General features: G+C 43.7%; 1 protein-coding gene and 1 long non-coding RNA gene across 2 annotated transcripts; both read left to right on the top strand.

The window, feature by feature from the left end:
• Window positions 1–4,488: 4,488 nt before the first annotated feature.
• LOC143276266 (uncharacterized) lies at window positions 4,489–10,407 on the top strand. Its single transcript, XR_013053533.1, has 2 exons — window positions 4,489–4,593; window positions 9,131–10,407. It is a non-coding gene; the product is annotated as an uncharacterized LOC143276266 (long non-coding RNA).
• A 1,054-nt stretch (window positions 10,408–11,461) lies between these two features.
• Window positions 11,462–21,836, top strand: LOC143276097 (uncharacterized). The gene is made up of 3 exons (XM_076580491.1): window positions 11,462–11,611; window positions 13,465–14,433; window positions 19,912–21,836. Exons 2-3 carry the CDS (start codon window positions 13,482–13,484, stop codon window positions 20,946–20,948), a joined length of 1,989 nt encoding a protein of 662 aa, XP_076436606.1. The 5' UTR covers window positions 11,462–11,611; window positions 13,465–13,481; the 3' UTR covers window positions 20,949–21,836.
• The last annotated feature ends 2,322 nt before the right edge of the window (window positions 21,837–24,158 follow it).

Raw genomic sequence — 24,158 nt, 5'->3', positions numbered from 1 at the left:
GCCGTAATTTTGTTGTCTGTTTGTGTATCTACATCACCGCCATATGTACAAGAACACCCACAAAAGTCCTACCCCCTCCTCCAACCTCCAGCTACGAAAACTGATCCAACTGACGCATGCTCATGGGTTGTTTACGTTCAAACCAGCAGCGACTTGGGCTGTCCTTTCAAGGTTAAGTGGCAATACATTGTATGCCTATGTGTGTGTGTGCGTGTGCACATGCACACACACGTGTATGTGTGTTATTTCTCACCCAGACAACACAACGCCCTCAAAAGGCCTGCTCTTGAGCTTGAAAGACGAAACCCGTGGGTGCTATGAAAAGAAATGAGTAAAATAAAGTAAAGAAATAAAATCAGAAAAAAGTGCCTTTAATGGACTCTAGTAAGGTGGTGGTGGTGCAGGGTGGTGGAGGGAGGGGTGCAGAGGAAAGAGTTCTAAACAAGCCATAACAAATACAGCATGCAAACACACACACACACACACTCACACACACACACACACATACACACACACACACACACACACACAAGCAGACCTCCAAACAGCAAATTATAAATGGCAGTACATTCAAGCCTGGAGTAACTGTGGGCTCTCCTTTCAGCTCAAGCCCCGTCACTGAACGTCTTGTGATGTTGTCATGGTGAGAAAACACACTCACAGGCAGACAGACACACTCATAAACACACACACGCACTCACGTGCACACACACACGTGCACACACAGTCACGTGCACACACACACACAGACACACACACACACACACACATGAAACAAAAACAACAGAGCTAACTTCACTCTAACCCCTCCCTCCCTGCACATATATTCTGCTCTGTCGTTTGTGTGGTATGTGTGTGTGTGTGTGTGTGTGTGTGTCATAAAATGACGGAGAATGATTTGTATCTTCTTTGGCTGTTTCTTTTCTAAATGACCCCGTTTCCACCTTCCCCTATCTCCCCCATTCCCCCCATCCCCCTCCTTCCCGTGTTGTGAAGATCAGCTCTTACTTGGTGATATGGCTGCTGATTGGCTGAGATAAAGGAAGTGTCAAAAGGGAAATCCCCCTGTATTCCTCCACTGTTTGTGGGGGTGGGAGGAAAGGGGCGGGGGGAGCGAGGAAGAGTGTTTGTGTAGAGGGTAAGGGGCTCTGATGGCTGCCGATTTGTGGCCTCCACTGAATTGTCGCCAGTCACAACCTGGAACAGCTCAGTTAACTGCTGGATTGTCACTGACAACAAATCAACAGACCAGCGACAAATCAACGTTTAACAGACCTCTGCTTAATTGTCAGTGACCAGTGACAAATTAGCAGACCAGCAACAAATCAGCGTTTAACAGACCTCTGCCTAATTGTCAGTGACCAGCGACAAATCAGCAGACCAGCGACAAATCAACGTTTAACAGACCTCTGCCTAATTGTCAGTGACCAGCGACAAATCAGCAGACCAGCGACAAATCAACGTTTAACAGACCTCTGCTTAATTGTCAGTGACCAGAAACAAATAATAGCGGATCAGATAACCACCAAATTGTCACTGGTCAAAGACATATCAGCGGAATGGCGACATTTCAATGGAATGGTTACATTTCAACGTTTACTTAGTAATTGCTGATTTGTTGTCATCATTTCCTTCATTGGCAGTTCATGACTTTAACAGATTTTTTGTTTTGAGGGTGGGAGTTGGGTACTCTGTGTATATGTGTGCTAGGCTCGGGAGCATGTCTATATTCCCTAGGGTCTATATTTCCCCAGATATATATTCTCCGAGGTCTATATCCCCCCCAGGTATATGTTCTCCAAGGTCTGTATTCTCCGAAGTATATGTTCTTCAAGGTCTATATTCACCCAGGTATAGGTTCTCTAAGGTCTATATTTCCCCAGGTATATGTTTTCCAAGGTCTATATTCCCCCAGGTATATCCTCTCCAAGGTCTATATTCTCCCAGGTAAATGTTCTCCAAGGTCTATATTCCCCCAGGTAAATGTTCTCCAAGGTCTATATTTCCCCAGATATATGCTCTCCAAGGTCTATTTTTCCCCAGGTATATGCTCTCCAACGTCTATATTCTCCCAGATATATGCTAAGGTCTATATTCCCCCAGGTATATGCTAAGGTCTATATTCCCCCAGGTATATGTTCTCCAAGGTCTATGTCCCCCCACCTCGGTCAGTGGTGGTCAGCAGGGCTCAGCAGTAGCCAATGGTAAGTGATAAATACTGGTCAGCAGTAACCAATGGTAAGTGATAAACACAGGTCATTTTTCTTTCCTTGCATTAACTCCAATTATTTCTTTTTTCTTTTTTTCCTTGCTTTCATCCTCGATTTCCTGTTTCGTTGCTTCCTTTATTTCTTTAGTTCCCTGCTTCTTCATTACTTTCTTTCTTATTTTCTCTTGACTTCCTTTGGTTTTCAACATCATCAACACACATCAAAACAAACAGCGACAGTTTGGCGTTCACTTTATAACCACGGATCTTTTACTGATAAGGTGAATTGTCGCCAAACGTTTAACAGAGCTCCGTCAAGTTGTTGCTGGCGACAATTCAGCAGAGGCGACAATTCAGCAGCTAATAGGCTCCCCTTCTCGTGTTTTTTCCCCATTCAAGTCCTTGCCTGTTTTTCTGTCTGTGTGTCTACGTCACTGTCACACGTATAGAAACAATCCACAAAAGCCTTACCCCCTCCTCCACCCTCCAGTTACATACACTGATCCAACTGACGCATGCTCTTGGGTTGTTTACATTAAGTTCAGCTCTCCTTTCAAATTTAAGTGGCAATGCATTATGCACCTGTGTGTGTGTGTGTGTGTGTGTGTGTGTGTGTGTGTGTGTGTGTGTGTTACATGCAAGCACAGGTGTTCAAATCTGTATTTGTGTGAGTGCATGTGTCTGTGTGTTGTATGCATGTGTGTCCGTGCACGTGAGTGTATATGCATGCACACACATGCACACACGTGCACGTGTGTGTGTGTGTGTGTGTGTGTGTGTGTTTGTTCGTTCTAACCCAGGCAACATCACAATACCCTCAAAGGCCTTCTCTTGAGCTGAAAGACGAATCTCGTGATTGCTTAAAGAAAAAGGAAAAGAAAAAAAAATGCTTTAATGGAATCGGGAAAGGTGGCGGTGGTGACGGTGCTAGGGGGTGGGGGTAGGAGGGGGGGAGAGTGGTGCAGAGGAAAGAGTTCCAACCAAGCCATGAAAAAACAAAGTGCACACACATACATTAATAAGCAGCAGTGACTGTCGCCATTCCTTTCAAATTGGAGGTATTGAAATCTGCCATCCCTGAGACCACTTTGATGACAAAACTAGATAAGAACAGCGGGGCACACCTCAAAAAAAAAAAAAAAAAAAAAGAAAAAAAAGTAATAATACTGCAGTGAAGTTGACTGCATACAGGGGAGAACATATGCGAAACGACCACCCCACAAGCTCCACCCCCACCCCCCGTACCCCCCCGCCCCCCCCCAAAAAAAACAACCCCAAAAAACAAAAGAAAAAAACCCCCACAAATAACCAACAACAACAACAAAAAAACAAACAAACACAAAACAAAACATATACGAGGGTCATTCAATAAATAAGGTGAATTTTTCGGTATAAGGACTTCTAATACAGATAGAAGCTTACTTTTTTTTTCTTTTTTTTTTGTTTTACTTCTTTTTCACATGGATTTAATTTGTTTTGCAGATTAAAAAAAAAATTGAGAGTTTTGGCGATTAACAAAGATGGCCGACCAAGAAGCATGCTCCAGGATTGAACAGCCGGTCAGTTATCAAGTTTTTGGTTGCTGAAGGGTGCAAACCAGTTGAAATTCATAGGAGAATGTCAACTGTGTATGGTGCCACATGTTTCAGCCGAAAAAATGTCTACAAGTGGGCTAAATTGTTTAAAGAAGGACGGAGCAGTGTTGAGGATGAAGACAGGCCTGGAAGGCCTACAGAAGTGAGGTCTCCTGAGGTGATCGAATCAGTCAATGACCTCATTCAGTCTGACAGAAGGGTGACAGTGGATGACATTGCAAGGACTTTGAGCTTATCTGTTGGGACAGCACACAAAATTGTCCATGATGACCTTGGCAACGTCATCATGACAACGCAAGGCCTCACACAGCAGCCTGAACGGTGCAGACCATCAACGAGCTGGGCTGGGAACTGCTCCCTCATCCCCCTTACAGCCCAGACCTTGCTCCTTCAGACTTTTACCTGTTTGGTCCCTTGAAAGTGTTCACGAGAGGCACGAAGTTTGAAAGTGACGATGAAGTCAAAAGTGTTGTGAGCGACTGGCTGAGACATCAGTCCAGATTTTTACGCTGAGGGAATACGGAAGCTTGTGCACAGATGGGACAAAGTGCTGTGACAGTGCTGGGAGACTACGTTGAAAAATAATTTAAAAAAAGTAAGCTTCTATCTGTATTAGAAGTCCTTATACCGAAAAATTCACCTTATTTATTGAATGACCCTCGTAATATATATATATATCAGGTGTGTAGAGAAATGGACCAACCACCCCACACAAGTGACCACAGGGCCTGGCACAGTGCCAGCCCCTCACATCAGGCTGCTGCTCTGTTCACCTGCCCACAACTCCAGGTAAGGCCGGGTAGTGGTGATGAGGGTGGGGAATGGTGGGGTGGGGTGGGGTGGGTGGGTGGGTGGGAAAGAGACCCTTACAAACAAGTCATGAATAACACATTCAGCACATTGAAGCCAGGACCGACTGTGGGCTCTCCTTTCAGCTCAAGCCCCGTCACTGAACGTCTTGTGATGTTGTCATGGTGAGAATAAATACACACACACACACACCTGCACGTGCACGCACGCACACACACACACACACACACACACACACACACACACACACACACACACACACACAAATGCACTAGAAGGTAAAGATACAGACTGACTGACAGACAGACAGACAGACAGACAGAGAGAGAGAGAGAGAAACACACACACACACACAGAAAGATGTAGTTTGTGTGTGTGGAAGGCAACCATGCTAGCCTTGTGGAACAAGGTGGCAGAATGGTTAAGACACTTATCTGCCAAACCAGTGTCAGTGAGGGTCTGGGTTCGAATCCCGCTCTCGCCCTTTCTCCCAAGTTTAACTTGAAAATCAAACTGAGCATCAAGTCATTCAGATGAGATGATGAATCGAGGTCCTGTGTGCAGCACGCACTTGACACCCCATGGCAACAAAAGTGTTGTCACCTGGCAAAATTCTTTAAACGAAATCCACTCTGACGTATACAAATATATGCATGCACTCAAGGCTGAAGTGAGCTGGCTTATGCTGCTGGTCAGGCTTCTGCCTAGCAGATGTGGTGGAGCTTATATGGATTTGACCGAACGCAGTGACATCTCCTTTAGAAACTCTAAGGGTAAGGATGTATATATATATGCATGTGCGTGTGTGCACATGTGTTTGTGAATGTTAGTATGTGTGTGTGTGTGTGTGTGTGTGTGTGTGTGTGTGTGTGTGTGTGTGTGTGTGCTGTATGTGCTATTGTAACTGATGTGGATTAGCAAGGTTGGATTGGAAGAATAGGCCATGCCCAAAATCTTAATCCTTCAATATGAAAACGTTTTGAGTTCTGAGTTCTCTCTCTCTCTCTATATATATATATATAATTATCTGTCTGTCTGTCTCTCTTCTCTCCTGTCTCTTTCTCTATTGCCTCTCTGTCTCTTTGACACTGTCTCTGTCTGTCTTTCTGTCTGTCTGTCTGTCTCTCTTCATCTGTCTGTCTGTCTGTCTCTCCTACTGTCTGTCTGTCATGTCCCCCTCTCTCTACCTTCCCCAGACAACAGCCAGCGTGCCCCAGACAGTGTGTTGAAGTCAGGTTTCTATTCATTCCGTCACTCTGTGTGCCACAGAGGGGAGGGGGGGGGGGTGGGGGGACAAGCAGGGAGGGTGTGGAGAGACACACACAGGACAAGGTGACGACACTGTATGACGCAGAAGTGGGGCAGGAAGAGAGGGAGGAGGGGATACAGGGGGTGGGGGTGGACCAGAATATGAAGGCCTGCAGAGACAAACTCGAGTGAACATGGAGCTAACATTTATTTCTGTCTATACTTGTCTCTGTCTCTACACCCTCTGCACACACACACACACACACACACACACACACACACACACACACACACACACACATCCACACACACAGAGGTACAAACAAACACACAGAGATGCAGATACACATAGATATGCACATACGAATGCACACACACACACACACACACACACAGGCACACACACACACACACACACACACACAGAGGTGCACACACACACACACACACACACACACACACACACACACATATATATATATGCACCTGAGCAGTGAAGCGTGCAACCTGCATTTAGTGTACGAGGAGGAAGGGTTGACGTGACGATGGGGTGGAAGTGGAGGGGGTGGGGGAGGAGTGGTGCTTTGAGGTAGAAAGAGAACCACTGATCGAGCCACCCTGTCTGTTTTGCACTGGTGACATATCAAGGTAATCCCTTCCCACAATCACTAGAGGGGGTGGGGGTGGGGGTGGGGTTGGTATGGGCAAGACGGCCCTCAGCGGACATACACGCACGTTGGGGGACAATGCAAGCGGCACACGCAGCCCCGCTAAGAATGACAGCAGGAGGTAATACCCAAGGTGACATTGAATCTCCTGTCTGTGGAGAGAGACAGAGAGAGAGGGGGAGAGAGACAGAGAGAGACAGACATACAGACAGACAGACAGAGACAGTAGAGAGAGAACAAGGTGAGAAAAAGCAGGACGGGGACAGAGAGGTGGGGGGCAGAATATGAAGGCCAGGGGAGACAATCGGGACATTCTGAGGTCAGTGTGGAACTACTGGCAACAAGTTGAAGACCACTTACATAAAGCACTCTGCAAACTTCACTTCCACCAGTCTGATCAGACCATGGTTTCATGTCTTTTAATACAGTGACCCCTCGTTTTGAAAGTTTCATACCATGCATCCCCATTCAGTCCCGGATTTCGTACACACTCTTCAATCAGTTTCTTATCTCTCACTGGCACAGGCCCTGAATATCTCTCTCATATTCTTCATCAGTACAACTCATCTTGAAATCTCGGCTTTAATATTGATAATTGTGTTTTATGTGTCGGACAGAAATACTTTGTTCAACGCACTCTTTCAACTTCCATCCATAGCCTTCCATTCAACATTTGTTGAGGGCACTCTATGGTGCACAACAGCATTATCTGTTAATTCTTTTCTGTTTTATTCATTTACCATTATTGTTATATTCGTTTACGTTATTATCAAAAGAAAGGGAACCTTTTTACTTGTACACAGATTCGATATACGGTATGTGTGTGTATACATGCAACTCTTCTTCTCACCATCATTGCAACACGTTGATATGGTATTGTAATTTGTATATCTTGGCCTATGCATTGAACTGTGTAAAGATGAACTCACTTCATCACATTTGTGTTAATTTCAACACCCAGTGCTCGCTATCACAAGCAAGTCCCTGTTAGACAACCGCGCTTTTCACGATATCTTTGAAAGGAAGTCGTCCCTTGGCAGTTGCTGTTTGCTCAGCATACTGGAGGTCATCGTGTTCTTCATCGTCCATTCTCTTCTTTCAAAAATTCAATATCATTGTTAAAATATGTAACTTTGAAGTATGGTCATTTGAAGGTCCTGTCTGTTTTACGTCATGTTGCATTGTCGTCATCAATTTTCGATGAGGTGACGTTCTTTATGGATGTTGTACACAAAGAGCAGAAGTCAACGCTCTTGACCAGTTTTCATTGAGTACCATCTTCCATAGTTGTCTTTTTTGTTGTTGTTATCATTTGTTTATCCCACCCCGAAAATCTCGCCGGAAGAGAAGAAGAGGACGAAGAAAGAAAAGAGGAGAGCAGTTACCCACGACCCAGCTGGTATGTTGAAAAGTCAAGGGAAATATGTTTGTTTATTTTTCTCTCATTGCGTTCGGGGTTTCCTTTCGTGATTATCATTCGGATTTCATCTTCATTTTTGTATTGGCTTCCCTTTTTTCGCTTCAGTATTACATTCTAAAACGAACTAAGATGTATGTGAATTGTATTTTAAAAAAAATCCTTTCATCTTTAATGTTGATACAGTTTTATTCCGGGAAGCCAGTGTGCAAGACCAGGTGAGGGTATCATTTTCCTTGTGCAGGGTCCTTGCTTCTCTACCCCACATTTTTCCACGTGCCCCTCCAGTCCCAGGGCATTCCCAGTGTCTGGGCGTCTTGTCTTGTTCGTCTGTGTGAATGGAGTGGAGAATTTGATTACGTTGTGCTTGTTTGGGGGTGAGGGGTACCGTGGGTATTGTATTGTAATGTATTGTTTTGCATTGTAATGTATTGTATTGTATGTAATGTAACATTGTATTGCATTGTGATGTATTGTATGTATTGTATTGTATTGTATTACTCTTTTTGTCACAACAGATTTCTCTGTGTGAAATTCGGGCTGCTGCCCCCAGAATGAGTGTGTCACCACACTGAGAGCACCACCCACTTTTTGGTATTTCTTTCTTCCTGCAGTTTTATCTGTTTTCCTATCAAAGTGGATTTTTTTCTAGATAAGTTTGCCAGGGACACCCCATTTTGTTGCCGTGTGTTCTTTTACATACGATTAGCGCATGCTCCACACGGGACCTCGGTTTATCATCTAATCTGAATGACAAGTGTCGAGATTACCACACAAGGTCTAGTGGAGGGGGATTGGAAGCAGTGCACTCAGATTATCTTGCTTTCTAGGCGGACACGTTACCATTGACCCAATGAAATCATTTGATATATTTTACTTTGGTATTGCACACCAACTGCGTTGCGCACACACATGTTGACACAACTACGTGCACCACTCACATCTCCTTTCACATACAATCAGACCATGATTTGTCATTGTAAAACGTCTATTACTTTATTTACTTATTCATTTTCTATTTGTTTCTCTGTGTGTACCTTTGACAGAATTTAAAGGATGGACATCACACAAAGATTAAATGATGGTGTTTGTTTCTCTGTGTGTTCCATTCTGTCTTCCTCAAGCACTCACACCATCATCACCAGTGACGTCTTCTATAGTAATCTTTTTTTCTTCTCTTCAGTGCTGTGTGCTGTACGTGTTCTCGACGTCTGAAGGGAGTCCTGTGAGAGCTTCGGTGGGGGGAGACCTGGTTCCAGACAGCGTGTGTCGACCGTATCAACACCTACCATGGTCGTGAGTTGTGGCGACATGTTGGGGAAAAGTTCGGATTATATGTAGAGACAACCCAACCATTATATATAAAGATCTGCACATGTCAAGTATTCTGGACAAGAAACTAGAGATATTTGCTTGAAAAAGTTGTTTAAAGGGCACATAGACTGGAACGCGTCTTTGGAAACATTTTAATAGATGAAATGTGTGTGTGTGTATGTGTGTGTGTGTGTGTGTGTGTGTGTGTGTGTGTGTTCCTTTTTCATTGTTGACCAAAATGGTGGAGATTTTTCTTATTTCCAAGGTCAACATATGTGCAGACCTGCTTGTGCCTGAACCCCCCTTCATGTGTATACGCACACAGAAGATCAAATACGCACGTTAAAGATCCAGTAATCCATGTCAGCGTTCGTTGGGTTACCCCCCCCCCCCCCCCCGAAAACGGAGTATGGCTGCGTACATGGTGGGGTAAATAACCAAACGGTCATACACATAAATTGTTACATGTCTGCCTGAGTGTATTATTATGTGTGCATGCCTGAAATCTGATTGAATGACACAGGAAACGAATGATGAGCGCCCCACAATGGCAGCCTTCAGTCAGCTCTTCCCAGGTAGGCTGCTTGTTGTGCAAATGACACCGTGTTTGTAAAGTGCTTTGAGCTTGGTCTACGACCAAGGATGTGTGCTATATAAGTATACATATCATTCATTCATGCATTCATTCATTCATTCATTCATTCACCACTTCCCTTCCTAACCCTCTGGTTAGGGGGAGGTGTCCTTTCTGTCTAGATAGCTAGGTCATTCTCTGGAACCCACTCATTGTGTTTATGCTCGTTTGGTGTACCTGTGTGAGTGTATAAATAAACTGTCTCTTCTCTGCCTGTGTTTCTCTCGCACGACGTTGTTGAGTGTGTTGCAGCTTCCTCGGACACATCGAGCTGTGCCCAGGGTTTATTCCCCGGAATAGGTCCTGGGTACATAACAACATTAGACACTCAACTTCCACATCCACCTTGAAAGCTTCTCTGAAGACAGATCTATTTAGATTAAGCAGGACTGATATCTTCACCACAGTCTGAAACTGTGTCCTATCCAGTGTGTGTGTGTGTGTGTGTGTGTGTGTGTGTGTGTGTGTGTGTGTGTGAGAGAGAGAGAGACAGAGAGAGAGAGAGAGAGAGAGAGAGAGAGAGAACAAATGAACAGGACGAATTGTGTCATGCTGTCTGTTTGAAGTTTGTGTAAGTTGATTGATTGTATTTTTTCGTCATTTATCGTTAATGGGTTTTTCTGTATAAAGATGTAAAGCGCATATAGCTCTATTTGAGAAAAAAAACAACTGAATCAATATTATTTCTTCTTCATCATCATCATCTTCGTCTTCTTTTTCTATAATATCTTTGTCTAATCACTATACATGTATGCACGTATCTCTGCCTCTCTGTCCAGTTGTCTATCATCTCCAACACACACAGACCCCCCCCCCCCCCCGCCCCCCCCCCAACTGCAGACCCCATCGCCCCCTCACACACACACATACATACACAGGTGTGCCATGTGAAGTGACGCCAGTTACCTGACATGTACTATAGTGACAGCACAGCCTTTGCAGAAAAGCGCACAGCCCAAGTTCGTTGTCTGTACAGGTGTGAAGTGGAGGACAGGTAAGGTTTAATATCACCCTGTCAGCCTGGCCCTGTGTCAAGTCCCTGTACCTTGATCCACAGCCCTCACTGGTGGCAAGATTGCCAGCCACAGACACAAACATAAACGAATACATAAACATGCACGTGCACACACACACATACACTGACAGACACATGCATACACACACATAGAATTGAATGCACATGCACGCATACATACATGCATGCATGCATGAACTGCACATGTACACACACACACATGCATGTGTGTAATTACTTTTACACCAAATACCTACACATGCACGGGAATGATGGAAACAGACGGATTAACAGACAGACATGCAGACAGACAGAAAACAATGGAAAGACAGACAGACAGATAGTGCAGACAGGCAGTGGAGTGGGGACGGAGAGGGGCAGTGGAGGGGGGGAGGGACAGTGGAGGTGGGAGGGAGAGGGGCAGTGGAGCAGGTGGGGGGGGGGGGGGTGACAGCAGGAGGGAGCATTGAAGGTGACACTGAATACCCTCCATGGCTGTGGCGGGGTGGACTGACGTCACAGATAGCAACTGCCAATGAACAGACAGGGCTGGGTTGTCAAGACTGACGTCACACGGTGCAGCCGTCAACAAACGGGTAGGGCCTGGGGTCCTGATGTCTCTATTCAGTCATCGATATCAGGCAGAGACGGACGTGCATACTGGAGTTTCCGTTTAGGTATCTACACATCGCGTGAGCAAAGTGAGTTTGATGTTTGATTGTGGTGAGCGACACTCACTGTGGTACGATGACTTGATGGGTGACAAACAGTGTGAGGGCTGAATGTTTAGTCAGTATCAGTAGCTCAAGAAGGCATCACTGCTTTCAGACAAATCCATATACCCTACACCACATCTGCCAAGCAGATGCCTGACCAGCAGCATAACCCAACGCCCTTAGTCATGCCTCGAGGGGAAAAAATGGAAGAAAAACGAAAAAAGAAGAAGAATTAAATCAATAGTGAGTGTTTGTGGTCTGTAGCAGACAGTGTCTTGTGTTAACTTCATTGTTGACAGATAGTGTGAGGACAGGGAGGTGAACTTTGGCTGTGGTCGCATGTAACTCGATTTTCGTTTCTAGATTTCAGTAGCTTTTAGCATTTAGTTGTCATATTTATTAGTTGTCATTTCTTGTTCAGAATGTAGAGTGATAGCTCAGAGATAACGTGTCTGCCTAGGAAGCGAAAGAATCTGAGCGCGCTGGTTCGAATCACGGTTCAGCCGCCGATATTTTCTCTCCCTCCACTAGATCTTGCGTGGTGGTCTGGACGTTAGTCATCTGGATGAGACGAAAAACTGAAGTCCCATGTGCAGCACACGTAAAAGAACCCACAGCAACAAAAGGGTTGTTCCTGGCAAAATTGCACGTAAAAGAACCCACAGCAAGAAAAGGGTTATTCCTGGCAAAATTAAGTAGAAAAATCCATTTCGATGGGGAAAAAAAAAACAACTACATGCAGGAAAAATTACAAAAAAATGGGCGGTGCTGTAGTGTAGCGACACGTCTCCCTGGGGAAAGCAACCCGAATTTCACTCAGAGAAATCTGTTGTGATAAAAAGAAATACAAAACAAATACAAATACAGTGTTTGTCATATTTAGCTTTTGGTTGATGAGGTCAGAGCTAACAGCAATATCTTTATGTCAATTTTCATGTTATCCTAACTCGTTTCCAGCAAACTGAAAGTTGTGTTATCATTGTCAGTCTGTCCTTGAGTGTGTGTTGGTCTGAAATTGATGACAGTACATGTGTATCTGTCTGTAAATTCTGAAGCAAAGGTCAAGTCATCATTATACTAAATGTCTACAACTGGAATTCATAACTGAACAACAGTATGGTCACTGTCACTACAAAAGTATGGTCACTGTCACTACAGTAGTTCATAGCTGATTTGAGCCATTATATTCCCATGATGCATAAATATCTTCGTTTGTGGATGAGATGATCAGAACCTGATAAACAACACAGTCAGGCAACGTAAAAATGAACGCCGAAAATGTGTAATCCATGACTCTACCAAGTGAGCATTGACATACTGTTTATCTGATTACAAATCAGCAAGAAAGTACTGCTGCTGCTTGTGCAGAAAATGCACTAAGCTTCAAGCCATTCATATCTTAACGTGGTCCACTTGCAGACGGGTAAATAAGAGGTAATAGAAAAATAAACACAGAAACGTCCTCACAAAGGGAAGCTCCAAACCCGTTCGTATACTCCTCATTTGACATGTTCACACAAAAACGACGGCGGAATCAGTGTGAACTTAGAAATTACATTGTTCATCAACAGTTATATGGATACATTTATCTTGTCTCTAGAAACTGTTGATGTCCTTGATTGCACTGTGGTCATTAACTGGAGATGTGTTCTGTGTGAACTCACTACCAGGGAACACAGTTATTGATGTGGTCAAACTGTGGTCAGTATTCAGGTGTTAAAGTGGTCAGTCATAGATTGATCAGTCATCATCATCCTTGAAAATATCTTGATGTCTGTTGTTCATGTCACATGCAATAATGCTTTCTCTCTCTCTTTTTATCTCTCTCTGTCTATCAGATTCCTCTGAAGTCACCATGGCAACTGGAGGGCAACCCAGAGCCCCACAGCCCACAGGGCCTGTGACGTCACTCACAGACTGTCCCCAGTGTGGGTCACTGTGTCTGGGTGCAGTCATCCGGACCTGTGGTCACATCAGCTGCAGGAAATGTCTCCACAAAGCACTGCACCTACTGGGCCCAAAGGCTGGATGTCGGCAATGTAGAAAACAACTGGACGTCCCCAGGGACCAGGCCCTGACCTTCAGCCAGCTTGTACAGAGGTTAGGCACGGACCCTGTGTTTGATCAGTTGGTGTACCGTGAATTAGAGAAAGAAACCGACATCCACTGCCTAAATTGCACAAACAACAATGCGTCCTATGTCTGCTGGGACTGTCAGGAATACTATTGTGACTCCTGTACATCACTTCATCGTAAGATGGGTGCAGCCCAAGACCATGTTCTGCAGATGTTGCCCCAGGCCATGCACAACGCTCCCTCAGGGTCCCGTTCTTCACCCAGACCCAGGTCATCATCTCTCCTGTCAACAGCCTCCCTGGAAAGTATCCGTAACGATGGTGACTCTCAGTCAGCTGCCGCACCACATGGAAAGTCCAGAGGAGTGAAGGAGTGGGAGGCCTGGGTAAAGAAGGAGGTTCCCCTCTTAAAGCAGGCGTCTGATGAACAGCAGAAGGTCTCCACCACGCTGCAGGACGTAATGAATCTGGGACAGCAGCTCCTCAACAGGGTCCAGGCACAACAACATGTGCTAGATAACTACCAGCATCAGCTGCCTCGTTTCAGCGTCAGCCAGTCGTCTGATCCTAACAGCTCCACCGTTACGCTCACAAGCCCTGACGTCACCGTGGACGTGAGGACAGAGCCTCTGGAAAGACGTGTGCGTGACGTCAGACAGTGTCACCACTGCCCCAAGCTGAACGAAGTGGAGGCGATCAGAAGTCAGCTGAGTCGGCTGTTGCACTCGGCAGGTCAGTGACTGAGGGAATGGGTCATGGGAACAGGGGTGGGGGTGGGGGATGGAGAGAGGAGAGAGAGGAGGGGTGGTCAGGCATGAGGGGGAGAAGATGGAAGGTATTAGGACAACTGGAGGATGGACATTTTGGATGATGATGATGATGGTAATGAGGCTGATGATTTTGAGGGTGATAATAATTACAGTGAGTACGTCTTTGTCTTTATTGATCATAATGATGATCAGTGTGATGACAACGTTGATAATGATAATGATGATGATGATGGCAACTACAGTGTGAATATCATTTTTCACTTGTAGGACAGATTCAGTTGAAGTACTTCTTACAATTGTTCCACTGTCTGGGGGAATTTCATCCATATTTGGAATAAATAAAAGCTGGGTGTTGACATATCTGTGAATTATGATATGATACATAATTGAATGATATGGCGTCACAGACTTGTTTATTGTTATAATGGCAGAGCTAAGGTTTGTCTAGGAGACCAAGTTGAGGTCTCCAATGACAGGATGAGCACTTTATCCGGCTGTATGATAAATGTATCATTTTGTGTTGTAACACATACAAAATTTCACTAAATAACACTTCCATTGTCACCATAGCAACGACCAATGAAAATACTTAAATCTTAACCAAACCGTCCTGAGGCAGCCTGCCGTTCTGGAATTCAGCTGTTGACGCACACTGATGCATGGGAAGAGAAAGAAAAAGAAAACAAAAACAAAACAAAAACCGAACTGTACTTCTTAGGCAAGTGTTTCATTCTAGAGAGCGTGCAGTGATCCAACTTGCTCTGCATTCGCGGTATGGCGTCGTGACCTCGTCCAGTGGAAGCAAGTCCTACAGAAGAGACAAGTGCTGAGGTCGGAGGGATGCCAGGAGAGAAGTCCGGGTCAACCTGAGCCAGATGAACAGGGAACAAGTTCTGGTAGGGCCTTGTCTGGACTGACGACCTGTCCAGGGTATTTTTCACGAACCTTTAGGTAAGAATGAATGTTTCTGTTTTTTAATTAGAATAACTTTGATTGATACTTTTGCTTTAATTCATTCAGCAGAAAATAGTTTAGACCTGGTCTGGTCAGGGAGTGCAATGATAACCAAGTTTACTGTCATTTATTGTAAACATTTCAACTAACCCTCGTCATTATTGTCCGAATTGTTGTTGCAATCATTATTGTGATTATAGCATTTCATATTGGATGTTTATGTGTTGCATGTCACAGTATCATGATTTCCCTTCAACATAACAAATATGAGAGCTAAGATGACAGCATATTATTAGAACTTGTGTGCAGCTGACAGTAAGTTACAACTTGCTCTGCATTCGCGGTATGGCGTCGTGACCTCGTCCAGTGGATGCAAGTCCTACACAAGAGACAAGTGCTGAGGTCGGAGGGATGCCAGGAGAGAAGTCCGGGTCAACCTGAGCCAGACGAGCAGGGAACAAGTTCTGGTAGGGCCTTGTCTGGACTGACGACCTGTCCAGGGTATTTTTCACGAACCTTTGGGTAAGAAGAAAATGTATGATTCTTTTTATTTATTTATTATTTTATTTATTTATTAAAAAGTAAATAAATAAAATAAAATAAAAACAGATCTGAGTGATTCATATGCTTTAGATTCTTTCAGTGGTTTTCTTCTTTTAATAGGTCAAAAAGAAAGAAACAATTTCAACTCTCTCTCTCTCTCTCTCTCTCTCTCTCTCTCTCTCTCTCTCTCTCTCTCTCTCTCACTTGTGTACAATTCTCTGTCTGTATGTTACCTTAATCATGGACAATTGCTTTGTACTTGTTATTATATTTTTTGTATTTTATTTTTGTTTGTTGATCAGTGCTCACATATGAATGGGGGTCTCGCTCCAGTGTAGATTGTTATGTGTGCCACTCTTTCTCTTTGTCTCTCAGTTTGTGTCAGTGCGTGTTCCAGTGCGTGCGCACGTGCGTATGCCCAAGTGATCGTGGATGTGCGTGAGTGCGTGAATGTATGTGTGCACGCGCGTGTGTGTGGAGACCAAAGTAGTATGGCATGTTTGTGTGTCATCTTAGTAAAATGAATAAAGTAGTTCTATGTGAAAAAAAAATGCCCTCGCATCAATCGGCGTTCCGTATTTGAAAATACCTATACACATTTTAGCCATAAAGATCAAGTTGTTATAATACTTAAAAACAGCATGTGGTAGTTGTTTGGAATCCACGATTCCTAACAGAGGTTCTGTCACTGAAATGTTTATACAGAAATTCCAAATTTGTTGGACATCTGATCTTCTACACTTCTCCAAATAGTGGATATTTCATCGCAGATAAAAAAAAAAAAAAAATGTTCCACATAATCAGTGACAATAAAGTATTTACATTTTGGGCTGCTTGATAAGCCTATTTTATTCAGAAGAATGTTAGCTGGATAGACATGATGCAATATCTTACACTGAAGTACTCGTAATCTAGTTTCTGAAGTGTACTCACTTGCTAATGCCCAGTGATTTTTGTTGATTGCTACATCAAACTTATGTTGCCAAAACCTGACTGCAGTCAGCTCAGGCTATAGGCAGAGACTGATAACGCTCTGATGTGTCTGGGTTTTGTTATTGCATCGTTGATGTTTTTGTTTTTAACACTGGAGCTTCTGCCTTTGAGGAAACAAACGTGATCTTCACAGATAACATTTTGTATAACTGAGGAGAGTCAGAATGCAAGAGATTTAGCTAGAACTTTGTAATATAAATTAGTCAGAGAAATAGATTCTTTCAGTGGTAATTTAGATCTGGTCTGGTCACTTATGTCAGGGCAATGATAAACAAGTTCAGCGTCATTTGTTGTTCATAATTAAGCTAATCATCCTCATTATTGTCAAGACAAGACAAGGCAAGACAAATTCTTTATTTCCGAGGATAATAGATATAATACAATATAATGTGTCAAGTCGAGTCAATTTATTATCTCCAGAGAGAAATTCACATGTCATCTTGTTGCTCATGCTCAGACACATAACGACCAGTGTCGCCACTGAGCAGCACCACCCAGCTATCGTATCTTTACTACCAAGTGTATCGGGGTCACGAGGAGTATTGGGGATAGTAGGTATACAGAAAATTTACAAACATAAGTTAACTGGATGCTGGTAGAATGAAGACTTTTGGTCTTGATATATCGTCTAAGACATTTGGTGTGATTGGACACAATGAGCAATAATTAAGAGGACTATTGTGGCTTTATGATCTCAGTATCTATGTTAGATCACAAAAATGAGTGATCTTCAAGATATGGCCATTGCTGCTGACAAAACATAACAATGGGTATTGTTTATTCAATAGATTAAGTCTACATTCAAGGTTAGAAGACATAATAGTGTCACAGTTACTGTAAAATGATACACTTTGCCAAAGAACTACCATAGCTTTTATTTAGGTGTGTTGAGGCATGTTAACAATAATATAGTTAGATGTACACTAAATGACGAGGTACAAATTCTAGTATTACTAAGTCATAAAAATAGGAGTAGTAGGGAAGTGTTGGGTATGTTTGCAGGTACGAGGAAGGCTGCCAATGGGAAGACTACATTGTGATTTTCCTTTTCTTACAGGTGTTTTTTGTGGATTCTCTTTATTCACTTGGAACCAGTAGGCTCACATCCTGTTGGACAACCTCTAACTCCCATCTACACTGACGTCTGCTGTCTACCATCCAACCACTACCAACCGCTTGGATCAGATGAGTGATGATTCCTTTTCTCCCAAATGGAGAACATGTTCTCTTGTTTCCACTGTCATTTGGTTGTTGTTGTTGCTATGATAATCACCAGTTTGAAACAGTGCACTCTTGTGTGGTCTCTCATTCAGAGTGAATGTGGTTGTGGTGAGTGATGGCTACCCTGGGGTAACACCAGGTGTGTGACAGTTCCTGACCCACTTGCTACTTTCACGAGACTTTGTTGAAAACGAATATTAATCTGAAGATCTTATCAGGATTATGCAAAGTACCACAATCACCACACACACCTCACAAAACAATGTTTGCTACTTGTTTCAACACATCACACTGATAATACTTCCAGTAATAATGATGATGAAGATAGTAATAACGATAATGATAATATCAATGTGTCATGGCAACAATAATGATGATAATAATAATAATATATATGATATTGTTATCATTATCAATATTGTTATCATTATTTTTTTTATCATTATTTAACAATGTAGGTTATATGCACAGTACTGAATCCTGTCTAAGTGTGTCTGATATCATGCAGATTCCAGCAGTTGATCAGATGTCTGACACTCAGAGGCTGGTTGCACGGCACACACCATGGACGTTCTTCACCTTTCAGAATAAAAGAATGTCAGATAAGAATGACCCGTGTGCAGCCTGCAGAGAACATTTTCCTTTCCTGTTTCCTACAACGGAGGGAAGGAATTCCTTGAGGTCAGGACGAAACTGAAACATCTTGTTGTCAGTCTGCAGATTCCATTCCTCCTGCCAGAGGTGTTCCACATAGGAATGAAGTCTTGGCTTGAGGTCCGTGTACAGTAACGTGGCATGAGAAAACGGTTCCTGATCTATGGCACTTTTTTCCCAGTCAATCAGCCATTTGTTCCTCTAGAATGATATCAGACACAAACATTTTATGGCCAGCTCGAAAAAGATCCTTTCCAGGATAGACATACATTGACATGATCTTTTTACTCTGTAATAACATCTTAACGCCATGCCTGCTTCACGTGGATGATTAGGATGTGAGCGGACTGGATCTTTCAACACTTCAATCCACCTTTTAACATATTTACATTTCTCTACCACTGGTTTTACGAACTGACAGGTATTCAGCCCTTAAATGGCACTTCTGCAACTGGCTACAACTAACATGATTTGATTTGTTTTGATTTGGTTAGATTTCATTGCCTAAATATGAATACTCGAGGAATATTTACGCATATTACTAAATGAAAAAAACAAAACAATTTCAACTTCCAATCATTTGTTTTAAAACGTGTTCAAGTGTAGTGCACCCCTCCCCACCCTCTGCCTCCCCCCCCCACCCCCTACACACACACACACACACACCAAGAAACGTCACAATGCTTTGCACGAAACAAAACACGTCACTGACATTTTTTCTAATCCCTGTCAAGTGAAACAAACCATGTGTATCTTACTCAGCTTCATTGGGGTGTTTAAGAAAACTTCACAAAATCAAATGAACCAATAAAGAAAGTTCATTGTGTGATATGTTGACATCAGGATGTATGGACAACAATTATGATGGTATCGATAACGACGACAACGACGACGATGATAATGATGACGATGACGACAACAGTTTTGAAGGCGTGTGCTGCTGCTGACATTTTTACAGGTGGAGATGGCGATGTGACAATGAAAACGTGGTGATAAAGATGAGAACAATAACGACATCGACGACGATGATGATGAATGATGATGATGATGTTGATGATGATGATGACTGTTGCAGACCAACAGACCAGTCCAGACGCCACCTCCACCACAACGGGAACGTCTTCCACCCCCTCCCCCATTCCCACCCCCACTGCAGCTCACCTCCCCCCACCCTCCCTCTCCTCCACCACCCCCACATCATCACCCCTCTCCCCACCCACCCACCCTGCCACCCCCACCTTCACCCCACCTGTTGACGTCATGACGACGGCACCACAGTGTGTGTTCCAGACGTCGCCCACAACAGCAGACGACAAATACACACCCGAGATCACTGCCGTTGTCTGTCTGCCGGACAACAGACTGGTCATGGCGGACAACAGGAACAGGAAGGTGAAGGTGATGGGCGTGGCGCCCCCCCACACTGTGTCCCCCTGTCTCACTGTTGGTGAACGACCATGGGCCCTGGCTGTTCTGTCTGACGGTCTGGTGGCCATGACGACGGAGGAACCAGTCATCTACCTCATGGCAGTGACTGACACCGTGACAGTGCGGTCACGTGTCCAGACAGTCAGACGGTATTGGGGAATAGCCGGGCACAGTGACGGACATCTCGTTGTAGGTTGTGAGAAATCCGGCAATGAGCCCGCTGCTGTGCACGTGCTGAACAGGCAGGGTCACGTGGTCCGCACGCTCACGGACAGCACCAGGCTGACAGGACTGGAGTCACCTTGGTATCTGTTTGACTCTGGTGACCACGTCCTGGTGTCAGACTGTAGCACACACCTGGTGCACCAGGTGTCTGTCCGTTCTGGCCAGGTGACCCACACCTTTCAGCACAAGCACGTGGTGGGGCCTAGACAGGTGTGCACTGACAGTGACAACAATGTGTATGTTGCTAGTTGGTATGGTGAGTGTGTGTGGGTGAGGAGCAGAGGGGGAGAGTGGAGACAACTGGTGACGTCCTCTCTGCACCGTTCATCACAGTGTGTCTTTCCTCAGTGTCTGTGTCTGACCAGCTCTGGTCATCTGGTGGTGGGGTGGGGTGTTGGTGTTGTTGGTGGTGACTGTGTTGTTGGTGATGACTGTGTTGTCGGTTATAAACTGTCGTAGTGAATGACTTGTGTGCTGGGTCGTTTTTCTTCCTGTTGTAGAGAGATAGATCTATCTATATATTGATCTCTAAATCTATCTGTCTCTAGATCTATCTACTTTTCTGTCTACATATATGAATCTATGTATGTTTGTATATGTATGCATGTGTGTGTGTGTGTATGTGTGTTATGCATATGTGTGTGTGTGTGTGTTATGCATATGTGTGTGTGTTTGTGTGTGTGTTATGCATATGTGTGTGTGTGTTTGTGTGTGTGTGTTATGCATATGTGTGTGTGTGTGTGTATTATGGATGTGTGTGTGTGCGTGTTATGCATATGTGTGTGTGTGTGTTATGTGCGTGTGTGTGTGTTATGTGTGTGTGTGTGTGTGTTGAAATAAAACACACCTTACCAGACATGTCAACTGTTCAACTTAATACGTCATCATAACATGACGTCATGGCAGCACAAACAAAAAACAAAAAACACCAAATTATTTTTGTATTGTCTCTGTCTCTGTCATGATTTGTTTGGGGTTGATGTTAAATAAATCAATTTTGTTTATTCGTTCTATAAATTGTTACACATTATCTGTCTTTGTATCACATGTTGGGCTGACCAGTGCACACCTGGCCGATGCAAAACGAGATATGGTAATTTTTATTATTTTATTTTTCGTGTTACAACGCGGACTGTACTATCTTTCAAGCAGTTATACAAAGGTTTTAAAGTCTGGTTTGGAACACAGCAAAATGTGCATTCTGACCCTTTCTGTAGTTTGCTTCTTCGTGTTTTCACAGCAACGCTGCAGCCGTTTCCTTGGAGACCAGTTTCATTTTATGTTGTCTGTGATTTGTTGGTGGTCTGTTCCGATTCTGGCCAATACACAAAGCGTGTTCTGAACTCATCTTCGTGTGTAGTGTTTCTTAGCATCCATGTATATGATAATAAACATAATGTGTTTTACATGTGTGTGTGTGTGGGAGGGGGAGGAGGGGTGGGGGTTGAGGGGTGAGGGGGTGTTCCAAGAGAGCGCCGCATTTGTAAGAAATGTGACATGAACACAGTTGGTGGTGAATTTTATTTTATTATGGAGTGTCCATGTGTGTTCGTAAAGAATATGTTGCACGATAAATATATATGCCAATAGTCTGTATTTTCACTTTGTAAATTATTTTGTGCAAGTAATCAGGTTCTCCTTTGACTTAGTGATTTCTGTCTGACGGTCTGGTCGCTATGACGACGGCTGAACCAGTCATCTCCTCAGACTCAGTGATTTCATTAAAACTTGCAATGTTTCATCAGTTCCTTTCGTACAGAAGAAGGAATATTTACCCTTATTTTATTTCATTGGATGCAAACATTATGATAATCCTTGTTGTGTTTTTGATTATGTTGTTTTCTGAAATCCTCCATGCCGCAATAGGGGTCTAAGGTTAATTAAATCTTGAAAATCATGAAATCTTTTGTGTGTGTGTGTGTGTGTGTGTGTGTGTGTTTATGTGTGTGCGCGAGTATGTGTGTATATGTGTATGTGAGGAAGAAAGAGGGAGATTGATCAATCAATATGTTTATTCAGTTTTGAATTGATAGACCAACAGACACATCAGCAAGCAGGCATACAGACTAATATGATTTCAAACTTGTGAAGTGGCCACTACCGCAATTACTATTTAAAGGCAAAAACATAAACGGAAGATAGTTTGATTTGGTTTACAATGAAGATAAAAACGAAAAGAAAAAGCAACAATAAAAAAAACAACATAAACGTCAAGAACAAGAGCAACAATAAAACCATCACCAACAACAAAAACATCATCATCAAAGACAATACCAACAATACAAACATCACCAGCAACAAAAACAGCATCATCAAAGACAAGACCAACATTACAAACATCACCAGCAACAAACACAGCATCATCAAAGACAAGACCAACAATACAAACATCACCAGCAACAAACACAGCATCATCAAAGACAAGACCAACAATACAAACATCTCCACCATCATCAATAAAAACAGGAGCAACGACAAAAACGAAAGCAACAACAGCGAAAACAGAAGTAGCAACAAAAGAATAAGACGATGATAAGACTCACACACACACACGCACACACGCACGCACACACGCACACACAGAAGAGAGGAAAAACAACACGAGCAGTAACAACAACAACAAAAACAAGAACCACCACCACCACAACCAACAACAATTTCCGTTTCAAGGGGTCATCGAAATTTACATACTGATCCATGTACACTGCACCAAACCTGTTTTTTGATAAATGAATCGATAAAAGAAAGAATAGATGAACAAATAAATAACTAAATAAAAAGGTTTGTAAGGGAATGTGAAGTGGGAAGAAAGGGGGAGGACATCAGATGCCTGACCTACACAAAGACCCGAGGCCACAGTCTGCCAAATGTTACAGGAACGAAAGAGATGAGCAACAACAACAGAACAAACAACAAGCACATAAACAAACAATAAAATGACCGGTGAAACACACTGAACATCAACATCAAAAGCAAAAATAACAACGGTAACAGAAACCATAGCACTCAGTAAACATGGTGGTGGTGTGTCCATCGAGATCGATGATGACCATCGTTGTCATCCAGATGGGGGATGGGGGGAGGGTGGTGGTGGGGTGGGGGGAAGGATGCTCATGAGTCTATCTGTGAGTGCGCAGATGGCTGAATAGTCCAATCTGTGCACGAAATGTTCGCTGACAGTTGGGGCAGACAAAGACAGGCATATCATTGTCAGGGAGCTTGTTTGCCCGTGACTTTCTGGCCTGCCTCTTCTGAACAGCTGCAGCAGTCCTGCTGGCCTCGCACAACTTGGCGCCTTTGTGCACAGCAGCGCGCCATTTGTTACGGTCCACTGCAGATTCCTCCCAGGAGTCAGGGTTGATATCAAACGCTTTCAGAGAGACCTTCAGAGTATCTCTGAAGCGCTTCTTCTGACCTCCGTGTGATCTCTTCCCTTGTTGCAGCTCGCCATAGAAGAGCCTTTTGGGCAGCCGATGGTCTGGCATGCGCGCCACGTGTCCAGCCCAGCGAAGCTGGGACTGCATCAGGATGGTGAAGATGCTGGGAAGGGTGGCTTTTGCGAGCACCTCTGTGTCTGGGGTCCTGTCTTGCCACTTGATGTTCAGTAGCTTCCTGAGGCATGTTGTGTGGAAGTGGTTCAGCTTCTTGGCATGTCGTTGGTACACTGTC

The sequence above is a fragment of the Babylonia areolata genome, chromosome 31, assembly GCF_041734735.1.
Source record: "Babylonia areolata isolate BAREFJ2019XMU chromosome 31, ASM4173473v1, whole genome shotgun sequence".
NCBI lineage: Eukaryota > Metazoa > Mollusca > Gastropoda > Neogastropoda > Buccinidae > Babylonia > Babylonia areolata.
Note: the sequence above shows the minus strand (reverse complement) of the source record. Positions and strands in the feature narration are given on the sequence as shown.

Bases quoted from the DNA above. Each gene is read 5' to 3' on its own strand.
- LOC143276097 (XM_076580491.1), top strand. From the start codon at position 13,482: ATGGCAACTGGAGGGCAACCCAGAGCCCCACAGCCCACAGGGCCTGTG. The intron at 14,434-19,911 runs GTCAGTGACTGA...TGACTGTTGCAG, and splicing joins TCGGCTGTTGCACTCGGCAG to ACCAACAGACCAGTCCAGAC.